The sequence below is a fragment of the Tachypleus tridentatus genome, chromosome 6 (assembly GCF_004210375.1).
Source record: "Tachypleus tridentatus isolate NWPU-2018 chromosome 6, ASM421037v1, whole genome shotgun sequence".
In the NCBI taxonomy this organism is placed as follows: domain Eukaryota; kingdom Metazoa; phylum Arthropoda; class Merostomata; order Xiphosura; family Limulidae; genus Tachypleus; species Tachypleus tridentatus.
This window is the reverse complement of record NC_134830.1, coordinates 100,345,727-100,371,241: the sequence shown is the minus strand read 5'-3', so window position 1 is coordinate 100,371,241 and position 25,515 is coordinate 100,345,727. Positions and strand designations below refer to the sequence as shown.

General features: G+C 32.3%; 1 protein-coding gene across 2 annotated transcripts; it reads right to left on the bottom strand.

Annotated features, from left to right (window-relative positions):
* On the bottom strand, positions 1 to 24,863 carry LOC143253182 (proton channel OtopLc-like). Of its 2 annotated transcripts, none has more exons than XM_076506594.1 (7): positions 24,701 to 24,863; positions 13,933 to 14,309; positions 13,019 to 13,115; positions 9,926 to 10,199; positions 8,409 to 8,575; positions 4,709 to 4,886; positions 1 to 1,717 (listed from the first exon to the last, which is right to left on the bottom strand). In XM_076506594.1, the coding sequence occupies exons 1-7, from the start codon at positions 24,767 to 24,769 to the stop codon at positions 774 to 776; spliced, it is 2,106 nt and encodes a 701-aa protein (XP_076362709.1). In that variant the 5' UTR covers positions 24,770 to 24,863; the 3' UTR covers positions 1 to 773. The 2 variants fall into 2 exon arrangements, with proteins under 2 accessions (XP_076362709.1, XP_076362710.1); XM_076506595.1 differs by having other exon boundaries at positions 2 to 1,717; positions 9,926 to 10,187.
* Between the last annotated feature and the right edge of the window lie 652 nt (positions 24,864 to 25,515).

Sequence of the window (25,515 nt, the reverse complement as noted above, 5' to 3'; positions counted from 1 at the left end):
ACAATCTAGACAAACTGATTAAAGAGTATTGCTTTTTATTGAATTATTGCATTTTGATTGGACTGATATCTTATTTGTATTCAGAAATGAATTATAGTCCCATGTCATTTTACTAAATGTTAACTTTTCATTAACAAATAACAAGTTAAGTTCTTACAGATTTGGAACTTCATATTTTCAAGTAAAGCTCTCCTTATTTACATTTTAAATTGAAACACCTTTCATATTATTAGTTCAAGCTTTTCATATTAACACTTTATATTAAAACACTTTTAAAAGATCAACAGCACAAAAAATAACCAGTAAAGGTATTTGATATTGCTGCTATAGTACATAATCCCGCGGACGGATTCTCAGAAAAAAATATTTGTTTATTAGGAGTATGACAAAAATCGTCGTATTTGAACAGTTAGTCTTAATTCATTAAAGGAGAATTATAATAACTTACGACGGAAACATTAAATTTCGAAAGCAATTGTTGATACTTCATCGTCATATTCTTACTTCTAGTAAACACGTCGATTGGATAAAATGTTTTTTTTAATTACTATTTATGTCTTTGAAAGACAAAACAAAAGTTCGTTTAATATTAAGTTTGCACTTAATGTGCAGCAAATTATCCAAGATTATGGTGTTTTTTTATAATTAATTTATATATGTTAGTTTCATTCAAGAGGGAAATATTTATTTAAAGTCTAACTATGAATTATTCTCAAGAAAAGTGTGTTGTATTTGTACATAGACATTAATATTCCCTGATGATAAATTTGAGTTCATTCACCCTTCTCATACGCAGACTTCCAGATATCTGCAAGGCACACAGATGCGTGAAATCTGTAAAAAAGCATCAGCGGTAACGTGGCATGAGCAATGATAGACCAAATAGAACCAAAGAAATGTTTTTGTTCATGATAGTGTTCGACACTCTTGTGTTCAAATGTGTTGACTATCCACATAGAAAGATTACAGATGATGAGAAAGGTGATCAGTTCTCTTCCTGGCTTCTTGTAACGAAGGGCGTGGGAATTGCTGCAACGTCTCAGGCCGTCGATAATGAATACAGTTTGGACGACAACCTGAACTGTAATAAGAACGTTAATACCTACCCTGACGTAATGGCGAGCATGAGAATCAGCCATTATAGACAGGAACCCGTTGACAAAGAAGAAAGGCAGAGGAATAAACATGAGAACATCATCGAGAAATGTGATAGGATGTAGGTTGATGTCTAGCAGAGATGTCTGACGGAAGGAGACGATGACACCTATTAAAGCAAGACCTGTTAAAATACCTTCTTGTAACGTATGAACAGTGATGCCTACCATCACGAACTTACCTCCACTCACTGCCACAAAGAATATTATGACAGTGGTAATGCTGACGAGCAAAAGAAAAAGGCCCGCAAAGAGCCCTTTATTGGAGGCATGACAGTCGGCACTGATAAACAAATTGCTCTGATAATTGACTTCCTCAATTCCTTCTTTGGTATCGATCTTTTGATGGAAAGGGTGAGGGTTGGCATGGGAATGTTGTCTACCAATATTTTGCCATAAAATGAACCAAACACCAGCTAACAAGAGACTGTATTCGATGGTGAACGGATAGAGATAGGGAATCATCTGAAGAGTACCAGGTGAAAGAAGGATGTGGTTACCATGACAACATCGTTGTTCATGCACGTCATTGTCAAAAATGTCATTAGTTATACCTTGCGAATCTGAAAAAAATATAAATACTATTGACATAAATACGTTTGATTTCAAATATTGACAAATAAAATGTCTTTGCAGTTGAAAAACTAACATTATGGAGGACATATATTGTCACTGATAATGCAAATTTCAGTAAATGTCCTAACTAAACATAATACGATATATTACAATTTAATTTCCTTAAAAATCATCATTTTAAACAAAACTGATTAATTCATAAATTATCGTAAGAAAAAATGTTCACAATGGTTTTCACTTTCTTTTTGTAAAATATGTTAATTATGTACATAAAAATTCAAAATATGGCGAGGAAAGCGGACCAGTTTTCTACTGGATTCTTGTACTTAAGCCAAATAAAAATGCTGCGACTTCTTAAAATACCATTGATAACTAAAATTTGAAAAATAAATTCAACTTTAGACGTTGAGTACGTTATATTAAAATAATTTTGGAGCCTCATCACGTCGTTACGTCACTGTCATGAAACCTAATGTTGCTCTATTTTATTATCATGCCTTTTGATAATAACTATGCAGCATAGAGTCAATTGCAAAACGCTCTGTCATTAAAATGTCATGCTCAAAGCACACTCTTACTCCTTGCTGGTTTTACATAATTCACATAAAATACAAAAGTTGTGTTTTCAACAGTTCGATTTCATAAATAATCATAGTTATCTCTTTTGGCTACTTGACTGGTATGTTTTCATACGAAATAGCAAGATTACCTGTTTCATTCTTCAGTTCCTTGAGGTGTGCAACGACTTTACTAATGTTCCGAGAAGCAAGTTGTGTTTCTTTTCCAGACAGAAATCCTTCTTGATTATGCCGAGAAACTGGGTGGTTTAGCCAATATGTTGGTTGGTTTTGAACCTTTTTACAAAACACTACGCTTTGCTTACCTCGGCTACGGTACAATTTTGTGCAGGTCTCTTTATCCAACTTCTACAGTATTCCTTTGTTTTCTATACCATGAAGTTGATTGATTGGTTGTTTAGTGTTTATTGACACAGAGCAACTTAGCTATCTGCACCAAACAGCCATTAAGTACAAGAGATATGTCCATCTTGGAAATCTATGTACTCAACCTGAACACACTTTTATGATACAAATGTATCAGTACATTGTTTTGAGGTTTTTGTTTCTTTTGTTATTAAGCAAAAAGCTGCACAGTAAACTATCTACGTTATGCCTGGGCCTGGCATGGCCAAGCGCGTAAGGCGTGCGACTCGTAATCCGAAGGTCGCGGGTTCGCGCCCGCGTCGCGCTAAACATGCTCGCCCTCCCAGCCGTGGGGGCGTATAATGTGACGGTCAATCCCACTATTCGTTGGTAAAAAGTAGCCCAAGAGTTGGCGGTCGGTGGTGATGACTAGCTGCCTTCCCTCTAGTCTTACACTGCTAAATTAAGAACGGCTAGCACAGATAGCCCTCGAGTAGCTTTGTGCGAAATTAAAAAAAACAACAACAAACAAAACAAACGTTATGCCTAATGCAAATGTCAAAATTCTGTTTGTAGTGGCCCGGCATGGCCAAGCGTGTTAACGAATGCGACTCGTAATCCGAGGGTCGCGGGTTCGCATCCCCGTCGCGCTAAACGTGCTCGCCCTCCCAGCCGTGGGGGGCGTTATAATGTTACGGTCAATCTCACTATTCACTGGTAAAAGAGTAGCCCAAGAGTTGGCGGTGGATGGTGATGACTAGCTGCCTTCCCTCTAGTCTTACACTGCTAAATTAGGGTAACAGCTAATGCAGATATCCCTCGAGCTAGCACAGATAGCCCTCGAGTAGCTTTGTGCGAAATTCAAAAACAAACAAACAAACTGTTTGTAGCGTTGTAGGTCCTGTATTGCAAACCATTTCTGATAGTTAAACATTTCTGATAGTTAAACAAAGTGACCAGTAAAAAAAAAAAAAAAAATTACGAATTCTCCTTGGTGTTTCCAGGCCTTTTAGCAATGCCTAGCTACTTTATATAGGGGCATGGCTTTTTATATTTGAATAATCTTTTACTTTGAGCACAGTCTACGGAGAAATACAACAAGGAGGGTTAAGTGCACTTTATATACAAAATTTTCACACGATAATACAGTTGTATGTTGTCGTATATGTAAACAGTAACGCCTCAGACATTATTTGATTTATAATTATTAGGCTCATTGCCATTGAACAGAACAATGTGGTCATAAGTAAATTTTGGGATTAAGGGAGTATGATATATATCCTTTTCTTTTTGAGAGTGAGGGTTTATTTGTACTTAAGCACAAAGCTGCACAAGGGACTATCTGAAATCTTCCCACAATGAGTATCGCAACCTGTTTTCTAGCAATGTGAATCCGCAGACATGTCGCTGTTTTGTTTGTTTGTTTGTTTTGGAATTTCGCACAAAGCTACTCGAGGGCTATCTGTGCTAGCCGTCCCTAATTTAGCAGTGTAAGACTAGAGGGAAGGCAGCTAGTCATCACCACCCACCGCCAACTCTTGGGCTACTCTTTTACCAACGAATAGTGGGATTGACCGTCACATTATACACCCCCACGGCTGGGAGGGCGAGCATGTTTAGCGCGACGGGGGCGCGAACCCGCGACCCTCGGATTACGAGTCGCCCGCCTTACGCGCTAGGCCATGCCGGGCCGACATGTCGCTGTCCCACTGAGTTTTTTGTTGTTGTTTTTTTGAGAGAGAGCGCATTAATCTCTGTCGAATCAAACGACACAACATTCAAAGAATTGTAACTTTCACCGTTCTCTGTGGGAGCAGGAAAACTCGTTAACATTTCCCAACCTTTTAGTCACGTCTCGAAAACAATGATTTTTTTTCAACACCAAACATTTGTCCAAAAATATATGAAGTACAGCAGCCGTAAATCAATTTACAGTACGTCAGAATTGTTAAATTTCTATTATTCAAATTTAGTAGAAAATAATCTATCTTCAACAGTGTTATATTTGTATCATTTTTACTAGTTAAAACTTCTTTGAGAACAGCATTTACTTACAATGAAAGTCTGAATCTGAGCTGTTGTTATCGAGTGAATGGTTTGTATCACTTTCATGGGTATTGTCATGACTTTTGGCGGCATCTTGTACTAGGGTGTTGAACCAGTTGCACAGTGACATCCCAATCAAATGCATTAACCCAAATCTTGCTGGTATCTGATACCGGTTGATAATTATCTAAAATCAACAATAAAAATATATTAAAGAAGTATTTGGAAATTCAAAAGTTTGTCATTTTTACTTTCACCAGGAACGCCATCTCAAAAAAACAAACAAACGATCTTTCTATTTTCAGATGAAAAAATTAAGTCATTTTATTATAGGAAAATTTGTGTAGTTATTTCTTATGTATTTTTCCTGTATTGATCACATTATAACAACATTGCCAAAACAGGATAGGACCCTGCTTACACATTTTCAGCTGAAGCAAGATACCATGAAGTAGTGGAGAGTACAGCACAAGCTTGAAAATCATGAACTGGAAGCGAATGCACAAGCTACGCATTTTAGATACGAGTACCATTTGAAAAAGTAAAAAAAATTATATGAAACACGGGGGGGGGGTACCCTGTCTTCCTCCAAATCGTACAGCAAGATTAATTCATATTGTATATGTTTATTAGCCTAGGGATCGTCGTCTGTGATAATCTCTCTATACATCACTCGAGGACAAGGAAGGTGACGAACTTTAGTAAATTAACATAGTGCAGTGCTTAAAGAACATTCATTTATAATAGAACTCAGAAAAACAGTTTACACGAGGAGTGGGTGAAGAAATTACTTGTATTATTTGGAAGCGAATCAATGTTTTATAAAAGGGTGTGTGTGTGTGTTTTTACCAAAGCCACATCGGGGTATCTGCTGAGGCCACCGAGGCGAATCGAACAGCTGATTTCAGAGTTGTAAATCCGTAGACTTGCCGCTGTACTAACGTGGGCTTTATGAAAGGAGAAAGGAAATAGCTTATTCTATTTGAAGGAGAAAAATAGACTGGATTAGGTGAATTGAGAATGATGGCTTATCAGTGATGTCGAGAAAACCCACTTGCAGAGAAATATATATGCAAAAACGGCTCGTTTGGGTTGAGAAAATATTTTACATAGAAGAGCGAATAACGTTTTGACCTTCTTCGGTCATCGTCAGGTTCAGAAAGAAAGAGGTAACTGACCAGAAGCTGACCACATGTTTGAAAGGGGTTGTGTAACTGAGTGTCGGAATGTGTTAGATGTTTGAATATATAATTTTATTTATTTTATTATATTAATATAGGTATAAAGGCGTTCCTTTATATTCGTTTATTTTGGGTTTAAGTTGTTGTATAAGTAAGGCTTCTTTAATTTTGCGTTTGTTTATGCTTGTTTCTTTATTTAGTATTCGAGTGTTTTCTACGGTTATGTTGTGTTTATTTGACTTGCAGTGTTCGAAAACGTGTGAAGGTGACTTTTTATGTTCTTTGAATCTGGTTTCCATTTTTCTACTTGTTTCTCCAATATAGAAGTCGTGGCAGTTATCACATTGTATTTTATAAATAATGTTGGTGTGGTGTTTGTCAGTGTAGATATTACATAGAACAGACCTCAGTTTTGTGCCTGGTTTTTGAATAAATTTGGTATTAACTGGAATGTCATATTTTGTTACTAGTTTTTGCCAAATGTTGGTTATTTGTCTGCTGATGTCAGGAATATATGGTATATAGCAGTATATGGTTTCGTGATTTTTTGATTCGTGAGATATATTTACTTCTGTTGGTTGATTTTGCTTTCTGTCTAGGTGTGTGCGTATAATGTTTTCTACGGTTTGTGGAGGAAACTTATTGATGTTGATGAAGTATTGTTTTATTTTGTCTAATTCATCGTTGATTTTATCTGGTGAACATAGTTTTATGGCTGTGTTTATTTGGTTTCTTAGTATGTTGAGTTTTTGTTTTGTTTCATGTGCTGAGTCCCAAGGAATGTATAGTCCAGTATGGGTGATTTTTCGGTGGATTTCTGTTTTGAATTGTGTGTCGGTTCTTGTAATTTTGAGGTTAAGAAATGATATTTGATTGCTTTCTTCCTGTTCACATGTAAAGTTAATGTTGGGATGTATAGAGTTAATGTGATTGAAAAAAATTAAGTATGTGTTCTGTAGATTTGAATCCCGCAACCGTGTCATCTACATATCTGTACCAGTATAGTGATGGATGTAATGCTGTGTTAATTGCTTGTGTTTCAACTTGTGTCATAAAAATATTGACTAGAACTTGTGATACTGGGTTACCCATGCTTAGGCCATTTGTTTGTATATAGTTTTGGTTGTTGAACATGAAGTTTGTCTTTATCGTGGTGAATTCTATGAGGGTTGCTAATTGGCTACTGGGAATGTCTATAGTTGGGTTAGGGTCTCGGATATAGAGTTCTAAGACTATCTGCATGTTTTCTAATGTTTTCTACGCACACACCTAGACAGAAAGCAAAATCAACCAACAGAAGTAAATATATCTCACGAATCAAAAAATCACGAAACCATATACTGCTGTATACCATATATTCCTGACATCAGCACACAAATAACCAACATTTGGCAAAAACTAGTAACAAAATATGACATTCCAGTTAATACCAAATTTATTCAAAAACCAGGCACAAAACTGAGGTCTGTTCTATGTAATATCTACACTGACAAACACCACACCAACATTATTTATAAAATACAATGTGATAACTGCCACGACTTCTATATTGGAGAAACAAGTAGAAAAATGGAAACCAGATTCAAAGAACATAAAAAAGTCACCTTCACACGTTTTCGAACACTGCAAGTCAAATAAACACAACATAACCATAGAAAACACTCAAATACTAAATAAAGAAACAAACATAAACAAACGTAAAATTAAAGAAGCCTTACTTATATAACAACTTATACCCAAAATAAACGAATATAAAGGAACGCCTTTATACCTATATTAATATAATAAAATAAATAAAATTATACATTCAAACATCTAACACATTCCGACACTCAGTTACACAACCCCTTTCAAACATGTGGTCAGCTTCCGGTCAGTTACCTCTTTCTTTGTGAACCTGACGATGACCGAAGAAGGTCGAAACGTTGTTCGCTCTTCTATGTAAAATATTTTCTCAATCCAAACGAGCCGTTTTTGCATATGTAATGATGGCTTATATCATGCAATTCTACTTTTTAAGCATCTTTTGGTATAAAGTATTGTAAGATTTAAAGTAATAATTTATGAAGAAGTTACACTAAAATAACCTGAACAAGATTTTGATAATAAACAAAAATGGCGAATTTCTGAAATAGCTCTTAATTGATATCTTACGAATAATTTACAGTTTTAAATTAGCAAGTTAACATGACGGATTTTATAATCACTTTGTAATCTCAGTAATTATTGTTTATTACGATTTTATGTGCTTAGTTACAATAAAATGTCATGCAAAAGATAAGGGCTCATGTGTTTTAAATGTTTGACAGATATGAAACTTATGATATTTCATACGAGTTACTACTGTCACAGTATCAGTGCATTCTCGAAGTACGATTAAAAATAAAATACATAAAAACACAGTTGCTAATTTCTAAAACGAATAATTTATTTTGCATTAAAATATTTGCATAATAAAAATTCTAGATAATTTTGACTTTCATACTAAAATATTTTATTCATGTAATAATATAACAAAAATATCTTACATTCGAATACTTGAAAGCTATGAAAAGCTGGTAGAAAGAAAAGATTGGGGTTATGGTGTGTAGTACAACAGCCGGTTTGTTGTAGCAATCACACTCCTGTGTAGACCAATTTAGAGCTTGTTGCCCAAGTTGTAAACCTTCGTGGATCAGATGCCCAAAGCAAAAGGCTGCAAATTGTCAAAAAATAAAAAATGTTCATAAAAAATGTAGTTACTAACTTAATAACATTCCCATGAAGTACAGAATCATCTTTCGTATTTATTTGTTACGGGGAATTTAAATTTCTGGTAGTAGCGTGAAAATATTTGTTATTTTCGACCATATTGTTACTACCCTACATTTTTCTAGTTTTATTATAAAGAATATAAAGTACCATTTTTACAACTAAGTCCAACAAGGAAAGCTTTTAACAACAAACATTCATTCTTAAAAGTAAAATAAATAAACTTTCTGAAACATTCTGCATTTCAAATTTTAAACTTTTAAATAAATGTAAAACGAAATATAATTTCAAATGCAAATTTATATGATGTAAAGATTGGAATTTGTTTCTAGTCTTCTTTAAGACAGACTGTTCGAAGACGGAGCCTGAAAATGCGTCTTAAGTTAAAAATTTGTAATAAATTGTAAAGATGAATGAAATTAGATATTAAATACATAATAAAAGAAATAACAATGTATATATAGATAGATACATAAAGAAAGGAAAAGTATACTTAAACCAAACGTAGGATTATACTCTTGGTCACAGTGTTTTGATATTTTTCTAACTTTTATCTCATTTTTGTGTTATATAGCATTTCATTTTGTAATCATGATGAAGATACGCTACATGTTCATTATGTTTTCTAGTTGATCTGACCTAATCATGACTATTTCTGAAAGAAAGGTAGAGTCAGAATAATATTACAAAAATTGCAGTGAAAAGTTAGTGGTATTCTAAAAAGGTATAAATTAAAAACAATGTTTCTATTTTCTAATGAGTTGAAACTTTCAACCATGTTTTACAACAAGAACCTTAGTTTTAATTCTCACGTTTCATACGTTTCGTTCGTTCCTTTTACTGTGTATGTGTTATCTTATAGCAAAGCCACGTGGGGCTATCTGCTGATCCCACCGAGGGGAATCGAACCCCTGATTTTAGCGTTGTAAATCCCTAGACATACCGCTGTACTAGCAGTGGCCTTCCTTCTTTTACCGAATTAAGATGACTTTATTTTACAATATAAGTTTATTCTAAAACTTATCTAATTTTGCCATAGCCTCAGTTTCTTATTCGTTTTAGAACTTTCACTAGTTATATTTTGCATAATTTTATGTTTTGTCTGTTTAATTGAGACATCCTGTTTTTTATTATATATTACACATACCTAACGCTACGTTGGACATTTTAAAACTTATTCTATATATATATCTTATTAAATTTAAATTAGATTTAATTGATGCTGTTAAGATCTTTAGTTCAACACTGCTACGTAGGAAGAATTAATTAATAATATGATAAAATGTATTATTACCAGCCATCCCTACTCTAAGGTAGAAGCTGCCACTGTGACGACCCATTAAAAACCTATAGGGCGGAGTGTCGTTGTTATCGGAGATACTGTAGGATTGATTACAAATGCCGCTTGTTGACTGGTTAATTTCTTGTTCAGTATCTTGAATGATATCTTGTTGCTGCTTTATCATGACTAAAATGCTTTTTTTGTATCGCTGGAGGTCCACGTTGAAAAACACTAGCCAGCTTAATCCTATGCAAGCTATTACTGTATTAAAAATCTGGAAAAGACACTTTTAAAAGGTTATAGACTACTCACTCTTTTAACTAGATAAGAATAAGTATAGTTTATAATTCAATGAATCCTGAAAGTTACTGTTTCAACTAAAACAAAATGATTTAGAATAGCTTTCGGTAGTATCTCAGAACGGCTGGTATGGGTATTAACACTTTTATTGATAAGCAAAAAACAACGTTTCGATCTTCCTACGTCATCTTTAGGTTAACAAAGTTAAATCAATAAATGTTTATAAAGAAAAAAGTAAGAAACCCTATAACCCGAGAGCTTTAGAAAGGTGGATCTTTATCCACCAGGGACAAATATTTCATTTGGTATTTATTTATTTTTTTAGTTTGTAGCTAAGCACAAAGCTATACAAAGGACTATCTGTGCTTTGCTCACTACAGATATCGAAATCCGGTTTCTAGCGTTTTAAGTTCGCAGACGTATTGTTGTGTCACTTGGGGCTTCAAGTGGTGTACTATTGCTCTTATAGATATTTTATTTTGAAAAAAAAAATTACTGAAGACTTGACCAAAATGTTTATGATAGAATAAAATAATTAGAAAAAAATCATGATCTTACTCCAGTTCTAAAAACATCTTTAACGAATGAAAGTTCCACCATTAACTAAATAGTACAACCATTATTTTTGGTATATTAAAACTAAAATGTTGGTTGACATGTAACCGACATAAAACAATAACAACAATAAACATTTAAAAATTTGAATGGAATTGAAACCTGATTACCCCTTCGAGATATTTGTCATGGATCTTTTAAATTACAATGCTATTTTCATTCAAATAGTTTCACATACAGCTTATGTTAAAGCTTCAATTTTAAAAATCGTTAAGTTAAGAATTTAACAACTTTGCACATAATACTTCTATGATTGTTACACACGTTTTTTTGGTTGTTTTTTTTTTACATACAGTACTGTGTGAAACTGTTAGGACAATAGAATATTTTGCCATTCTTTCCATTTTTGCATGTCATTACAGAATATAAATTATAATTCCCACATACCTGGACTAAGAGCATGCCATAAAGGTTTTGCTAGAATGAGCATACTGATCAAATTTAGGGTCTGAAGTAAGTGTCATGGCACCCCTTAACTATATAGAAATAAGCTACCAAGTAGATAATATATGGTACCGGTATATACTAGAAGAAATCATTTTACTAACACTCCACAAATAAACCTTGATAAAAATAGTGTTTACCTCTATATATTACGTTTTTTTGTAATGCCACGACCCAAAAAACTGTAAAGAATTGTCAGTAGAGAAGAAAGTTTGCATGAAAGCTTTACGGGATGCTGGTTGGACTTTCTGATAAATTGCTGCAGACTTGAAACACTGTCAAGTACACCATATATTGTGAGACCAAGACAAGTAAATTTGAAAATAGGAAAAGTTGTTTTTGTTGTTTTGAACTAAGCACAAAGCTACACAGTGGGCTATCTGTGCTCCGCCCACCACGGGTATCGAATCCCGGTTTTTAGCGTTGTATGTCAGCAGACATACCGCTGAGCCACTGGGGGGCAATAAGAAAGGAAAATAATACTGGTGTTAAGTATATTCGTTTATGTAGCCTTCGGGACAGAAGGAAGAGTGCCACTGATATCGAGTAAGAGATAAACGACCATTTTTCAAATGACTGAAAACTGTCCAGATCTGCAGGATCAAAAAGACTCAATGAGAATGGAATATTTGGTCGTATAGTTATAGTGTTTAAAAATTCTTTACTTCGATTTCCAAATATTTTAAAGAGACTGAAATTGTCTAAAATGTACAAAAGTGGACTTTTGATGATTGGGAAGGGGTATTATGGACGGATAAAATATTTGGTTTAAAGTTTAGGTTATTTATTGGGGGAGGGAATGTGGCGTATACCTATCTCAGTGAATATAACCTACCATGAAGCGTGGCGAGGTATTGTGATGGTTTAGGGATACTTTTTCATTAAAGCTGCTGGGGTCGTTCAAATCATGCAATGGTCCAAAAAAGTCCTAATTTAAACTCAACTGAGAAGATTTGAGAAATGATGGACCAAAACTTAATAAGTCAAAAGTTACATACAAATAAACATTATAGAGGTGTATTAGAGCCATATTAAATAAAATCCCAAAGAACACTTTGATTGAATAAGAAGACGGGCACACAACATATCTATTAACTATTTGCTAAACCCGAACACTTTCACTATGTTTCCGTGGTACTAAATATGAAGATTAATAAAATTCTGATGTTTCACCTAACTGAAATATGTGATTTTGGCTTTTTTAATCGAGTCACAAATGCATTGGTTAGAAATCTACTTTTAATACCACTATCAGTTTTTACAAGCCTATTGAATTAAAATATATACTACTTAGAACAGCGTTCAGTATACGTATTTCAAATATTCAATAAAGGCAGAGTAAATATTTTTGAATATACAGTTAATTATGTAATTTTGATGGCTTGAACAATAACATTAATGTATGAGATAAAAATTAAAAGTATGCAAAAGAAGTATGTTATACAGTTTGCAAACAAAACCATTTGTATTACTCAGTTAAAAACACAAATTGTCTACAAAATTGTGAAAAAGAGTAGCGAACATATTAACAATTTATTCGACACTTAATTTTTATCGGTATTTATTTATTAGCAGTATGATATTGGCTAAAATTGGTTTTATTGTTTTTTACTACATATTGACATATAGTTACTTGAATAAGTTATTGAAATACGAGAAATAAGTGAATGATTGCAACTGCAAAACTTCGTTAAATTCAAAGTTTCTGGTCTACAGTATATAAAAAAATTATATGTGAAAGTTTACCTCTCTGTAATGCTCCTGGCCCGTAAGAGCAAGGACAGCGCCTAGTGTCACCAGAAAAACACAATAAATACTGCTCAAGAGAACTGAAAGGCTTTTTCTGAGAAATTAAGAAAATAAAAGGAAAAAATGTGTGATATGCTAACCTACAATATTTAACGCTGAACTGCATTATGAATCTTTAATTATTTGTTTGTTTTTTTAATTTTGCTATCTCACTGCAATTACCTTTATTTTTCAAAATTTTAACATTTTTGGAGAACAATTAAAATTATTTTTTATTGTACAAATTTGTGATTAGATACTAATATTGTTTCGTCAATAATTAACGAGACTAAAATTAATTCAAACTGTTTACACCTCACTCCTCTTTTAATTTTAAGTGTAAATATTGTCTTCCTTTGAATTAAAGAATATTTGATTGTTTAATGTTAAGCACACAGTTACACAATTGGCTGTTTGTACTCTGCCCATAATGAATCTCATAATTCGAGTTTTTAGCAATGATAAGTTTGCAGAATTCACGTTTAGCCGCCTATACATTAAAGTATAGAAGAATAGTCTTTTATTAGAAAAAGAGAGAGATGCGCAATAAGAGGGTTTATTTTGGCAATAAATATTAACTCTGGATTATTTCGTGCCATTCTATAGAAATTAACCTTTACTAAAATGAAATAAATATAGAAGTTTTAATATCATAGGACTATTCTTAATTTGCATTAAACTTTAATCAAGATGTGTTTTATCAGAACTATCAGAAAAACCAGAAGAATTTACAGCCGAAGTAAAATGTGTTTAAGAAAAAGTGCTAGTGGCTTATTTTGTAAATTTCGTGCAAAATCTTATAGTCAGTATTAGGTCATAAACCAATGGGTGTAGTATTCATGTCACAATGAACTTTTAAAATGAGAACTTACCTGAACTTGTCTTTCATTTCTTCTTCTGATAAGATATTTTCAGTTACATTTTTTAGATAAGAGAAAAATTTTGCATCCATTGGAACCACAACAGAGCTCCATCTTCTGTCTCCCAAATAGGTGTTATTATTCTGAGAAATACTGAATGTATCTTCAAAGTCACAGCTGAAACATTTCAAATTGTTGATATTAGATATGACATCGGCATTTTTTTCGTCTTGTTCTTCTGTTTTCGTAATATCATTCAGTTCAATGTTACTACTTTTACCACTGTTATATCGTGACTTCTTGCCTTCACTATCACAAGAAATGTCCGATTGAAAGCCTTCATTCTCCTTCCCAGTATAATCTATCCGATCGATATCTTCTATAGCATTCTGTTGGAAATTGAAAATAATTAAATCATCCAACTGAAACATTCTATATTATTTTAATATGATGCAGTCTTGTAATAAAAGTAGCTTATGTTAAAGCTGACCAGAAATTTAATTTAAAGATCTTCTATTTATTCAATTTACAGTTCAAGATTAGAGCAATCAATCCAACTTAAATGTTTTATTTTAAATTTCTCTATACAGAATTCGTATAATGAAACTCTCTCATGTCTTTATAGGTATGTTTTGGGTGAAGTACTAACCAAATATTCTCCACAAGTTTCTTGCTTATTAGAAGTTCTTGTCTCATTTGTAAAACGTATTTGTTCATCTACATAATTTACTAATTTCTTTGCCTTTTCGCTTGTCATAATAAACAATTGGTTACTCCTAAAGAATTTTCCATCTCTCTTTATTGTATAATATTTTAAAATATTCTTCTAAGCAAATTCGTAGAGTTAAAACACATTTTGTCGAATTAGTGAATGTCCATGAGGTGTAATCTGATATTATTTTGCTGACAGTATTAGAAAAACGTTATTAAATATTTAATGGCAGCCTGAATATATAAAGATTAGTTTGTGTGTCATACAGTGATGTGCGTTTTTCTGAGCTTCTCCTCATCCATCAACTTTTATCTGCACTAATGACACTCATTCTCCATAAAATATCTGAAAAATTATTACAATAAAGTACTCAAATAAAACTCTATGTATCAACAACAGTGTTAATTTGTTTCTGAAATTAGTGAAATAAAAAGGTACTGCTCGTCTAAATGAATATCAAAAGACTTCCAACTTCTTTGTATTAATTTTAAATAATACAATTAAAGTGGTAGTATGTCTATATGCGAAACAAACAGAATTGTTTGTTTGTTTGGTGTTACAAGTTGTTCTCATTAACTAGTTCAACCATTTTCGATGAAATTTGGTGGAAGAACACGGGTGATCTCCCAAATATTGAGTTTAAATTGATAAGCAATCGAACGAATCGTTCTAATTTGGTAGCCATTTCGATTCTACCATGAATAAGTTTCCAACTAAGCAAAAACGTCAGTAAAAATATATGTTAAGCCTGCTTCAAATGAAAGAGTAGTAATGAAACGCTTATGTTGATTAGTGATAGCTTTTTAGTTAATGATAAATATTTCAGCTAGTGCTAAAATACTTTAGCTAGCAGTTAAACATTTTAACCAGTAGTAACATGTTTTAATCTGTGATAATACTATAAGCTAGTAATACCACGTTTAAGCAAGTGGTAGTATACTTTAGCTAACAATAACATACTTCGGTTAATGGCAATATTTAAGCTAGTCGTGGCACATTTTGGCTAGTGGTAACACGTTTATTCTAATAGCAACGCATTTTTAAACATCCATATTTTATCAGAAATAAGGTTCTATAAGGAGAAGTAACACATATATATATTAACAGAAACACTGCGTTTTAGTTAATGATAATACATTTTATCAACTATAGCAGCACTTTGTAAACAGTGACAACATATTTTTGGCTGTTGTTAATATATTTTAGCTAGTTTTGACACATTTTAGCCGCAGTGGCAAGTTTTAGCAAGTGATAGAAACTTAAAAGTGACGAAACAATCTTGTTTTAATTTGAAAAGCTATGAAATATATGTTGCATAAATTCCAAGTTTATCCTTTTTAGAAAACAGCTAAACTGCATTCACACTCTTTGAGATAAAAGGATTTGTTTTTTTCTTATAGCAAAGCCACATGGAGCTATTTACTATGTCCGCCGAATCGAGCCCCTGATTATAACATTGTAAATCCGAAGACTTGCCAAGATGTATTACTGTCCCAATATCAGACTTTTGAGAGAAGATATAATAATTGTAATCACAAGCTGATTGCTGTTCGTAAAGTTTTTAATCTACAAAACATTTAGTAGTTAAATAACTTCCAAATGTTCTTAGACGTTATAAACACTACAACAAGCAACATACTAACGAACAACATTTTAATTACCGTATTAAATTAAAAATTGTTGAGCTATCCCACATTTCAATTTTACTTGATGAAGTAGCTCCGAACAGTCATCATGATTCGCCAAAATGTAGCTCTGGTGAAAATTTGATTTGTAATAAAATGATGAAACGACAATCAGCTACTTATACATTTTTGTTATTACATAAGAATGACTCCTACAACGGTTGACTCTTCTGTAACGGTGTAATGAATGTCTCCTTAGAAACTTACTACTTACTTACTTCTTTTCGAATTCATTAATGAACATTGTCAAGGTTAGTTTTGTAACACAATTTTGTTAATTGCTAGAATTAAGTAAGTTATTTTACGAACACCTCATTTTCTAATTTACTTCTTCGGTAAAACACGTTTAAAATAACTCGTGTTCGTCCAAATAAATCCACCGTGTAAACGTCTTCGTAAGTTATTTTGATATAAGTTTTCATTTTTAAGATACTTGGATTAAATTAGAGAAAACATTAAACACTAGAAAAAATAAATGAAAAATCAGTTGAGAAAAACAGCATTATATTACCCTTAATATTACTGCAAAAACAAGTATTATGCAAGTAATATTTAAAAAAGATCTATTTTATGACAAAATTACGTCATTACATGTGAAGTTACATAATGTTGCAACTGTTATATGAATATCGAGCGAGTGCGACCCAATAATTAGCGAACTGGTCTGTAGATCACAGTTTACGTATTTGACCCTTTATTGCAGAATAATAATAAAAAATTAAATATAAAAATTCGCTCTATGTATTTTAGAGTATAAGATTCATCGATTGGATGCCCTCGCTGTTAGCGATGCTTTCAGACGTAATCCTAGTTATTTCTTACGATAGGCCAGTTTAGGAGACATACGTAAGTTCTACATCCATGTAGAATATACATCCATAATGCAAATTAATCCTCATAATAAGATATATATAAATATATATGTGTAACAGAAAATTAGAAACAATAGAGATAAATCATTATAAGCACTAAACATGTAACAGATTTACCGTTGTACGTTTATTTTAGTGCCTACGATTGTTTCTGTATCGTTTTCTTTTTGCTTGTGACGTGTACTCTTAATTGTGTATTGGCAAGCCCCATCTGACCTCGAAATGTGTAAAACGTTCTTAGATGTAAAAATCAACAACACTTGTTTTGACGAAAGCGTGCGAGAATTTTGTCGAAATTTCTCGTCTTGCGGCTAACCGGGAGACGGAAGAGAATATTATCGGACAGCTACAGTTTGTGTGGTGTAGGCCTAGGCAGTTCTAATTGTGATTAGCGTCTATTAATCAAAATCTAGAGAAATGGAGCAGAAATGTTTATTTGTTTCGAACATTACCAACCGTTTAACTTCAGTGAATAACTTCAGACTTCTCGTATTTCTACCAGAACATTAAATATATTCATTGGTAAGAAGTGAGGTTGTAGCAGTGTTAGGTCAGTCAGCCTAGCTAGCTTAAGTGCATCAATATCAACCTAGATTTAATTTGTTCGTCGTGGACCTGGATTGTTGATAAAATATTTAGTTCTAGACCAGATATAAGACAAAGTGTTGTTTTTAACTGTTGTTTATAACCCATAATTTCTAATAACTATTAGTAATAAAGGTTATTATAAATTGTATTGTTTTTATGTTTGTATATTAAAATATATTTGTGTTAAAAAGAAGTAAATTGTGTTTATCGATCTTGTTGGCAAATAACATAAATTAATTAACTACTAAGCTCAAATTCAAATTTTTGGTTATTTGAGATACGTAAGGTACATAACGTAATAAATCGGAGATTCATCAGGAATAAATAATAATACCTAACATAATATACTGGGCACTCGTATCCTAGATCTGGATCAGAGAAAAAACTGTTCTAAATTAAAATACAGATTTTAATCCCAATTATTTTTATCAATGCCAACAAGAGTTGTCATGGTTGATTATCAAAATTTTCTTGAATCGCCCTTTCTTGAACAACTAGAAAAATATAACAAAACTGAATTGCTTGAAATTGCCAAAATCTTAGAATTAGAGGTTAAAGAGAGCAATGAGAAAAATGAACTAAAAACTGTATTGTTGAAATATTATTCGATAATGATTTGTTGTCTGAGGAAACATTAAAGGAACATTTTAGTGTTTCCACTAGCCAATCAGAGCTGAGTGATAAAATTAGAAATCCAATTAAAACTCAAATAGAGCTTGAACAAGCCTGCATCGAAGCCCATTAAAAGGAAGTCTATATCTAAGCGGAGAAAGAAATGGAAATTAGACTCAACTTTGATTGACCGAGGCAAAATGACAACTTTAAACTCAATCGATATATTAAAGTATCATTATTTAATGAAAAGGAAGTTGATAAATATTTCCAACACTTTAAGAAAGTTGCCCAAACCATGGAATGGCCTACAGAAAAATGGTAATTATTATTACAAAGTCTTTGACTAGTAAAGCCTAAGAAGCTTATACTGCTCTCTCTTTCTCTACAAAGGATTTTATGGATTATGATAAGGTATCCTCAAAGTATACGAGTGGAGACAAAAAAATACATTCATAAGGTAACTTGTGAATGTTGACTCCAATACATTAAAAACCATTAAAAAGGTAGAATTTAGGAGCATAACATTTTGAGCTTATTGACACAGAGCAACGCGACTATTTGCCCAAGGATTAGATAAAAGCTTAAATAGATGTAAGAAACCCCAATGGCCTGTAAAAAGTTAAAAACACAATCAGTATGGGCAGTGTCACTACCGCCAATGACACTAACATCAGGAGTAAACATATCAAAAATGTTGCTGTCACACTACTCAAAAATAAAATTGTGATCCGAGAGTCACAAAGGCTACACTTTGGCGGATCAGTCACATGTAAAAGAAAGAGATATAATAGACATACAAGACTAATACCAATATATCTGCAAACCAATCATGCCAGAGAAGAAGATTATAGAATAATACGGAATGATACTAAAATAATGGATTGGGACTACACACGAGAAAAAAATCAGTCAGTTTGTTATATAAGTAATTAAAACATGGAAATAATTCTTCAAAACATTCAAATAATTAGTTAATTGATTTACGTCTTAAGAAGTGAGACCTCTGATATATCCTTTCTTAGGGAAACTCGGGATCGAATTCTGGTCAACATATACATGTTTTTTCTCAATAATTTCTTGACGACGATGGCAAGTAAGTATCCGATACGTAGAAGGATTGTTTGTTATCTGCTGCAGTTTTTCGTTTTGGTAAGCTTATTACAGAAAATATAACAGGCATGCAGCATCCACCACCATATCTTGGACTACCTTTACTAACAAATAGTTGAATTTTCCATCACGTTATAACGTTCCTTGCCTGAAACGGTGTTCAATTTCGACTCTGATACCTGCAGATTGTGAGTCAAGTGTACTGGCCGCTAGGCTCATAGCAGGTCTTACCTATTGGGAAAACTGCGAAACTACCCTGGGTTTCACACATGGAAGAACTCCCGACGGTATGCCTTTTAATCTACTTCTGAATTTTCTTATCATTATGGGCCCCCATTTAATAAATTCTATCCGGGAGCTCCAGAATGACCAAGGCCACTCCCATCCAGGCTATGACGGGTTTAATATTTGTAATGTTTATTAAATGATGTTGTTATTCATTTAACTTATTTATTTTTCTTTTTAAATATCCATGTACATTTTGTTTTAGTATCTACAACAAGCTTGTGGCTCTCAGATAATATTGTCATTGTTAGTATGCAGCACAATAATATAAGTTTAATTATGAATTAGGGAATAAGTAAATGCTAATTATTAATCACTTTGGCCCGGCATAGCCAAGCGTGTTAAGGCGTGCGACTCGTAATCTGAGGGTCGCGGGTTCGCATCCCCGTCGCGCCAAACATGCTCGCCCTTTCAACCGTGGGGGCATTATAATGTGACGGTCAATCCCACTATTCGTTGGTAAAAGAGTAGCCCAAGAGTTGGCGGTGGGTGGTGATAACTAGCTGCCTTCCCTCTAGTCTTACACTACTAAATTAGGGAGGACGGCTAGCACAGATAGCTCTCGAGTAGCTTTGTGCGAAATTAAAAAAAAAACAAACAAACAATTAATCACTTTAACATTGTAACTGAAACAACTAAACATGTACATCGAATCTGTACACAGACGATCAGTTTACAGAAAGGGCAGCCAGAAATAATGAAAGAGAAATCCTAAAGATTTAGTTGAAATGTATAAGCTATGACGTGAAACATAGAAAACAAAAAACAAATCACAGTACCACTTATGGAAAGTAAAGTAAATAAATTAATTTGTTTGATTGGTGTTAAGCATAAAGCAACATTATGCCTACCATGAGTAGTTAACCTTAGGTTTTGGCAATGTGAGCTCCTTAGACGTACCATTGAGCCACTATATGATAAAGTAAAGTGATAGCATTGCTATGCGTATACAATAGGAGTGGATGCCATATTAAACTTGTTCATATTAAATTTTCTTGAGGAATTAAGACGTAAATTATAAAAGTAGTGTTTATATTCTGTAAAATTAGCAGATGCTCGTTGAAACAATTCGATGGTAGTTTTCCTAAAAAAAGAGATGAAAAAATAAACAAGAAAATCTCCTCAATAGACGCGAAACTTTAAATTATTTTAGGCAGGGTTAGAGTAAATTAATCTTTGAAACCTTTTTGTCCTTTTTATTAGCTATATTTTTGTTCGCCATTAATACCAAATGTGGGGCGCGTATATATCCGATTCGATCTTATTACTCATTAGGATTTCTACTATCATTCTAACCTCAAATTGAAATTATTTTTGGCAGGATTAGAATAAATAAATCTATGAAACTTTGTGCATGGTGAAATATATCAATTGGTAGCGTGTAACCTTTTGACTCCAAAACTATAATTAGATCTCAAATCGGTCGATAGATGATGGATCTATGAATTAAACGTTTGTACTTGAAGAACAAAATCATAAATACTCTAACCGTTCTATAAACCATTATGCCGAGATAAAACATATGCAGACAACTTAATCCCTGATATTAGATCGTTTATGCAATATGATTATCTAGTGGGCCGTTTAAAGCCGTCTTTTATCATTTTACGTACTATTTCAATAAGGGAAAATTGTATTGTGTTTGATTTTAAGCAAAGGAGATTGATTATGATGTTATGATGTACTGTTGGAGTGGAAGTTGGAAGTGGGTGGTGATAACTATCTGCCTTCCTTCTAGTCTTACACTACTAAATTAGTGACGGTTAGCGCAGATAGCCTTTGAGTAGCTTTGCGCGAAATTCAAGCCAAACCTTTAACACTGGTTTATGTTAATACATCTAGTCTTAAATGCTATCGAATTATTTTGGTTTCGTACAGTCAAGTTGCGGCTGTATAATTACTATTTATCTTTCTGATCTAATTTAAATAATTTGATCCTTAAATTTTAAGATATTTGTATTTAAAAAGTAAATATATGTTGGCATTATAAAATAATCTTGCTCGTAACGTTTGAAGTTTCTCCATACTTTTTATACGAATAAATAGACGTGTGTTGCGATACAGAGATAGGTTTTAATATGATCTCAGTTTTCAGCGTGTATCTAATGTACTCGTTGAAGCCATTTTTAACATTACTTCAGTGTTTATGTTTCTTAACTTTTACTGATGCTGGCAATTCGTAATTGAAATGGATTTGTCATATTTAAGTAAAAAATTATGTTTAGTATTATGATAACTGTAGGTAATTGTGTTCATACAACACAGAAAGGCTACAGAAGGTTGTATATTCTGTGTAGGCATCCACCTCAGCGTATTCTTACCAGTAATATACTAACTTATAGTATTACATATTAATTCTTTTTAGTGTAGTAATAATCTTTAATTTTTTTCACAATCGATTCGTCAAATAGTCTCTTTAAGATTGTAAGCTATGTTTACGAATAAAATCAATGTAATAATTAGCCTGCAGTGACATCGCGAAAAAAAAATCCACTTCGCAATATTAGTGAACAAATCTTATGGTATGTGTGTTTTCTTATAGTAAAGCCACATCATACTATCTGCTAAGCCCACCGAGGGAAATCGAACCCCTGATTTTAGCCTTGTAGATCCGTAGACATACCGCTGTACTAGCAAAGAACAAATCTCAATGAAGCTACATTTTTGTAATTTTCGATCAAAAGGAAAACCTTTCATTCTTCAAAAAGAAAAAAAAAAGAAATATGTTTATCTCATTAAAAAATGACATATTTTTATCTTATTCATACATGCAAATAATTATGCTTCATTAGTGTTCTAAAGATTAAAAGTATTATCGAAATTGTTGGTAAGTCAAAACTCGAAACGAGCGAAAAAACGTATGTAAGCATATAGAATTGAGAAATTATTCAGGAAGCATAAGCATTTGAAACGCGAATTTTTACGTGTTTATTCTTTTCTCTTAATTTAACAGATTTCTTTAATTCACTACTGTTTGAAGCTTCTAACGTAATCACATTTAAATCTATTTCAAAAGTACAATATATTCATTTCTTTCTTTATTTCTGTTTTTACATAAAATAATGCGATAAAATAATTTCGTCCTTTTATATTGACCATTTTCCATTTGGTAAAACAAAATTAATTTAAGCAAAAATTTTAAAGAGTACAGATGATAAAAGTAAGTCCAAAAAAGGCAAACATACAGAAGCCGCGATATTTCAGTGGTAAACTTATAGTTTGTTATTCGCATAGTAATAATTTCCGCCTTACAACGTGAGGTTATTGTTTTCCTTTGTGTCTCAACACTATAACTAGACGAGTTTTAATCTAATTTTGACTCAATTTGATACAAGTGTTGAATGTCAATTTATTAATATTGTGGTGAAAGTAGCTTAAAGACCAAGGTTACGCAGAAGGTCAGCCTCTTTTATTATGTTAACTAGCTGTGATTTTGAAAAATGTCCAAACTCGAAAACAACTTGAGGGGTAAAGAAGATTTTGGTAACTAGACCTAAAATTTTGAGGATAAGAAACTGATTGGTGTATTTTTCAGGCTGGCTACCATTTTCCAGGTATTTTTTCTAGTTCTGTTTATTTAAAATTATTGAAATACGTATATTAATTTTAAAAAACAACAGTTTATTCTTTAGGACAAATTTACTAATTTTGTAAATTTCGGTACTTTCGGTCAAACGGACGTATATTTTAGGCCTGACACAAAATATAAGGTTCGAACGTCACAAATACGTTTAGCAAACCTGAAAAGATTTTCTCACGAAATTTCCGTACAGTGACTTGACTGAGAGGAAATCAAACATTATTTATTTTAAAACTTCGAAAATAACAGATTACTCTTCTTTCCTTATAAATTAGATTATTAAAAAGCATGTAATTATATTTAGCAATATGTAATATTGGTTTATTAACACTAAACCAGAAGTTCTCCTTGCAAAAAAAGAAATATTACGCCCAGTCATTACGTAACGAAACCTATCTACAATACCAGTGGTTACTCAAATTATGTGACCTGAATATTAATTAATACTGATTATATTCTGCTGTCTTTGCCGAAAATTGCTCTTTTTAACTATTGAATAATTGCGTTTCTTGATGATAATTATTACAGTGTTCGTAAGTTTAGTCTTGGAATTTAATGGTGCTAAGATTATAAAATCATTTTCCAGAAAACTAAGTAAGTAATCATTTAGTTAAAATATTTTTTATTTATTTGAAGCTTTACAAAGGTAAAGCAATACTTGAAATAATTGGTAATTTAAGCTGATTACAATCATGTACTTCAAAATAAAAAAACTTAATTCATATTTTTTCTGTTGAATCACAAATCACATTTTAGATTTAAGATAAAAAAGTTTACGTTCTGTGTCAATGTGTTTATACCGAATTGTTTTCAAAAATCAAATACCTATTTTACATTTTTATATAAACTTGTAAACTCAGGTAAACGTATTTTAAATTATATGGATATGTTTTTTCGAGATAACACGTTTAGCTTTGACAAATAAATTAACAGATAGAATATTAAGTATTGAAGTACAGGTGTACTGTATTTACATTTATACAATTCATATACCCTGTCATCCAAAATAAAAACTAATACAATACCAACACAATGAATAAAAAGAAATTGCTTTTATATGTATCTTTTTTAATGTGCTTATTCGAAATAGCAAACGAAACGATATATATGTGTATGGGATACTTCCATATAGTTGGTCTATATGCAACATACGGCAGTTACTGTTTGAGATTCTATCACGCCAATTCAAATTATTTCTAAGGGGAAAAAAGTTTTTTCGTTTTAGTAGAAACAGTTTCATTTTTTAAATACAAAAACAATATACTTAAGATATGGTTTGCATATGCACTGCTGTTATGAATAATAAATGTTTAAGAAAGAATATAAATTTTACCTCCGTTTCGTCATGCATCTGAAATTTCACTCCAGTGTTCGATAATTCCATCTTGTTGAACTTATCCATTTGCAATACCCTATTAGTTTGAGTGTTTAATATTTTCTTATACTGAACTATCTATCGTCCAATCATGACCCTTCTTATATATGAAATAAACTCGAATTATCGTGCAATGCCTTGTTTTGTTTTATACCTTGGTGCTTTCACAGCAAAAAAAGAAAAAAAGGAAAAATCACATGACGTGACATTATTCGCAGCATTCACCTGTACAAGAATTTGAAATTGAAGCTGAATTTACGCTTATTTAATAATAATTGAATAAATACGTTTGTTAGTTTATTATAACAGTTAAAGAACTAAACATGAAATTCAGTAATATAAATTACTAAATGAAATATTCATATACCTTCCAGTAAACTGGATATAAAATGATATAATTTAGTAATGTAGTTTCCACCGAAAAAAATTAGAACGTTTTATAATCTAATAAGATAAAATAAATCCAATTAGCGCAAAATTATATTTAAGAAATGTCGGCGAAAAAGCCCAATGACGGTTCTTCTCAACCTTTTCCAGTATTATTCACCTCTATAAAATTTCCACAACAGCTCGCTCACCCTAGTTCGAAGAAAGACAAAAAATATTAAACTGGAATAGATTTTTTTTATTATGACTTAAATATACATAAAATAAACACAACCTCTCGAGGAACTATTTACTCAGTTGAGAAACTACCCTATGGAACAATAAAACATTATATTTGCTGATTTGTATAGTCACTTGTGGCATGATCAAATGACCTTTATAACTTT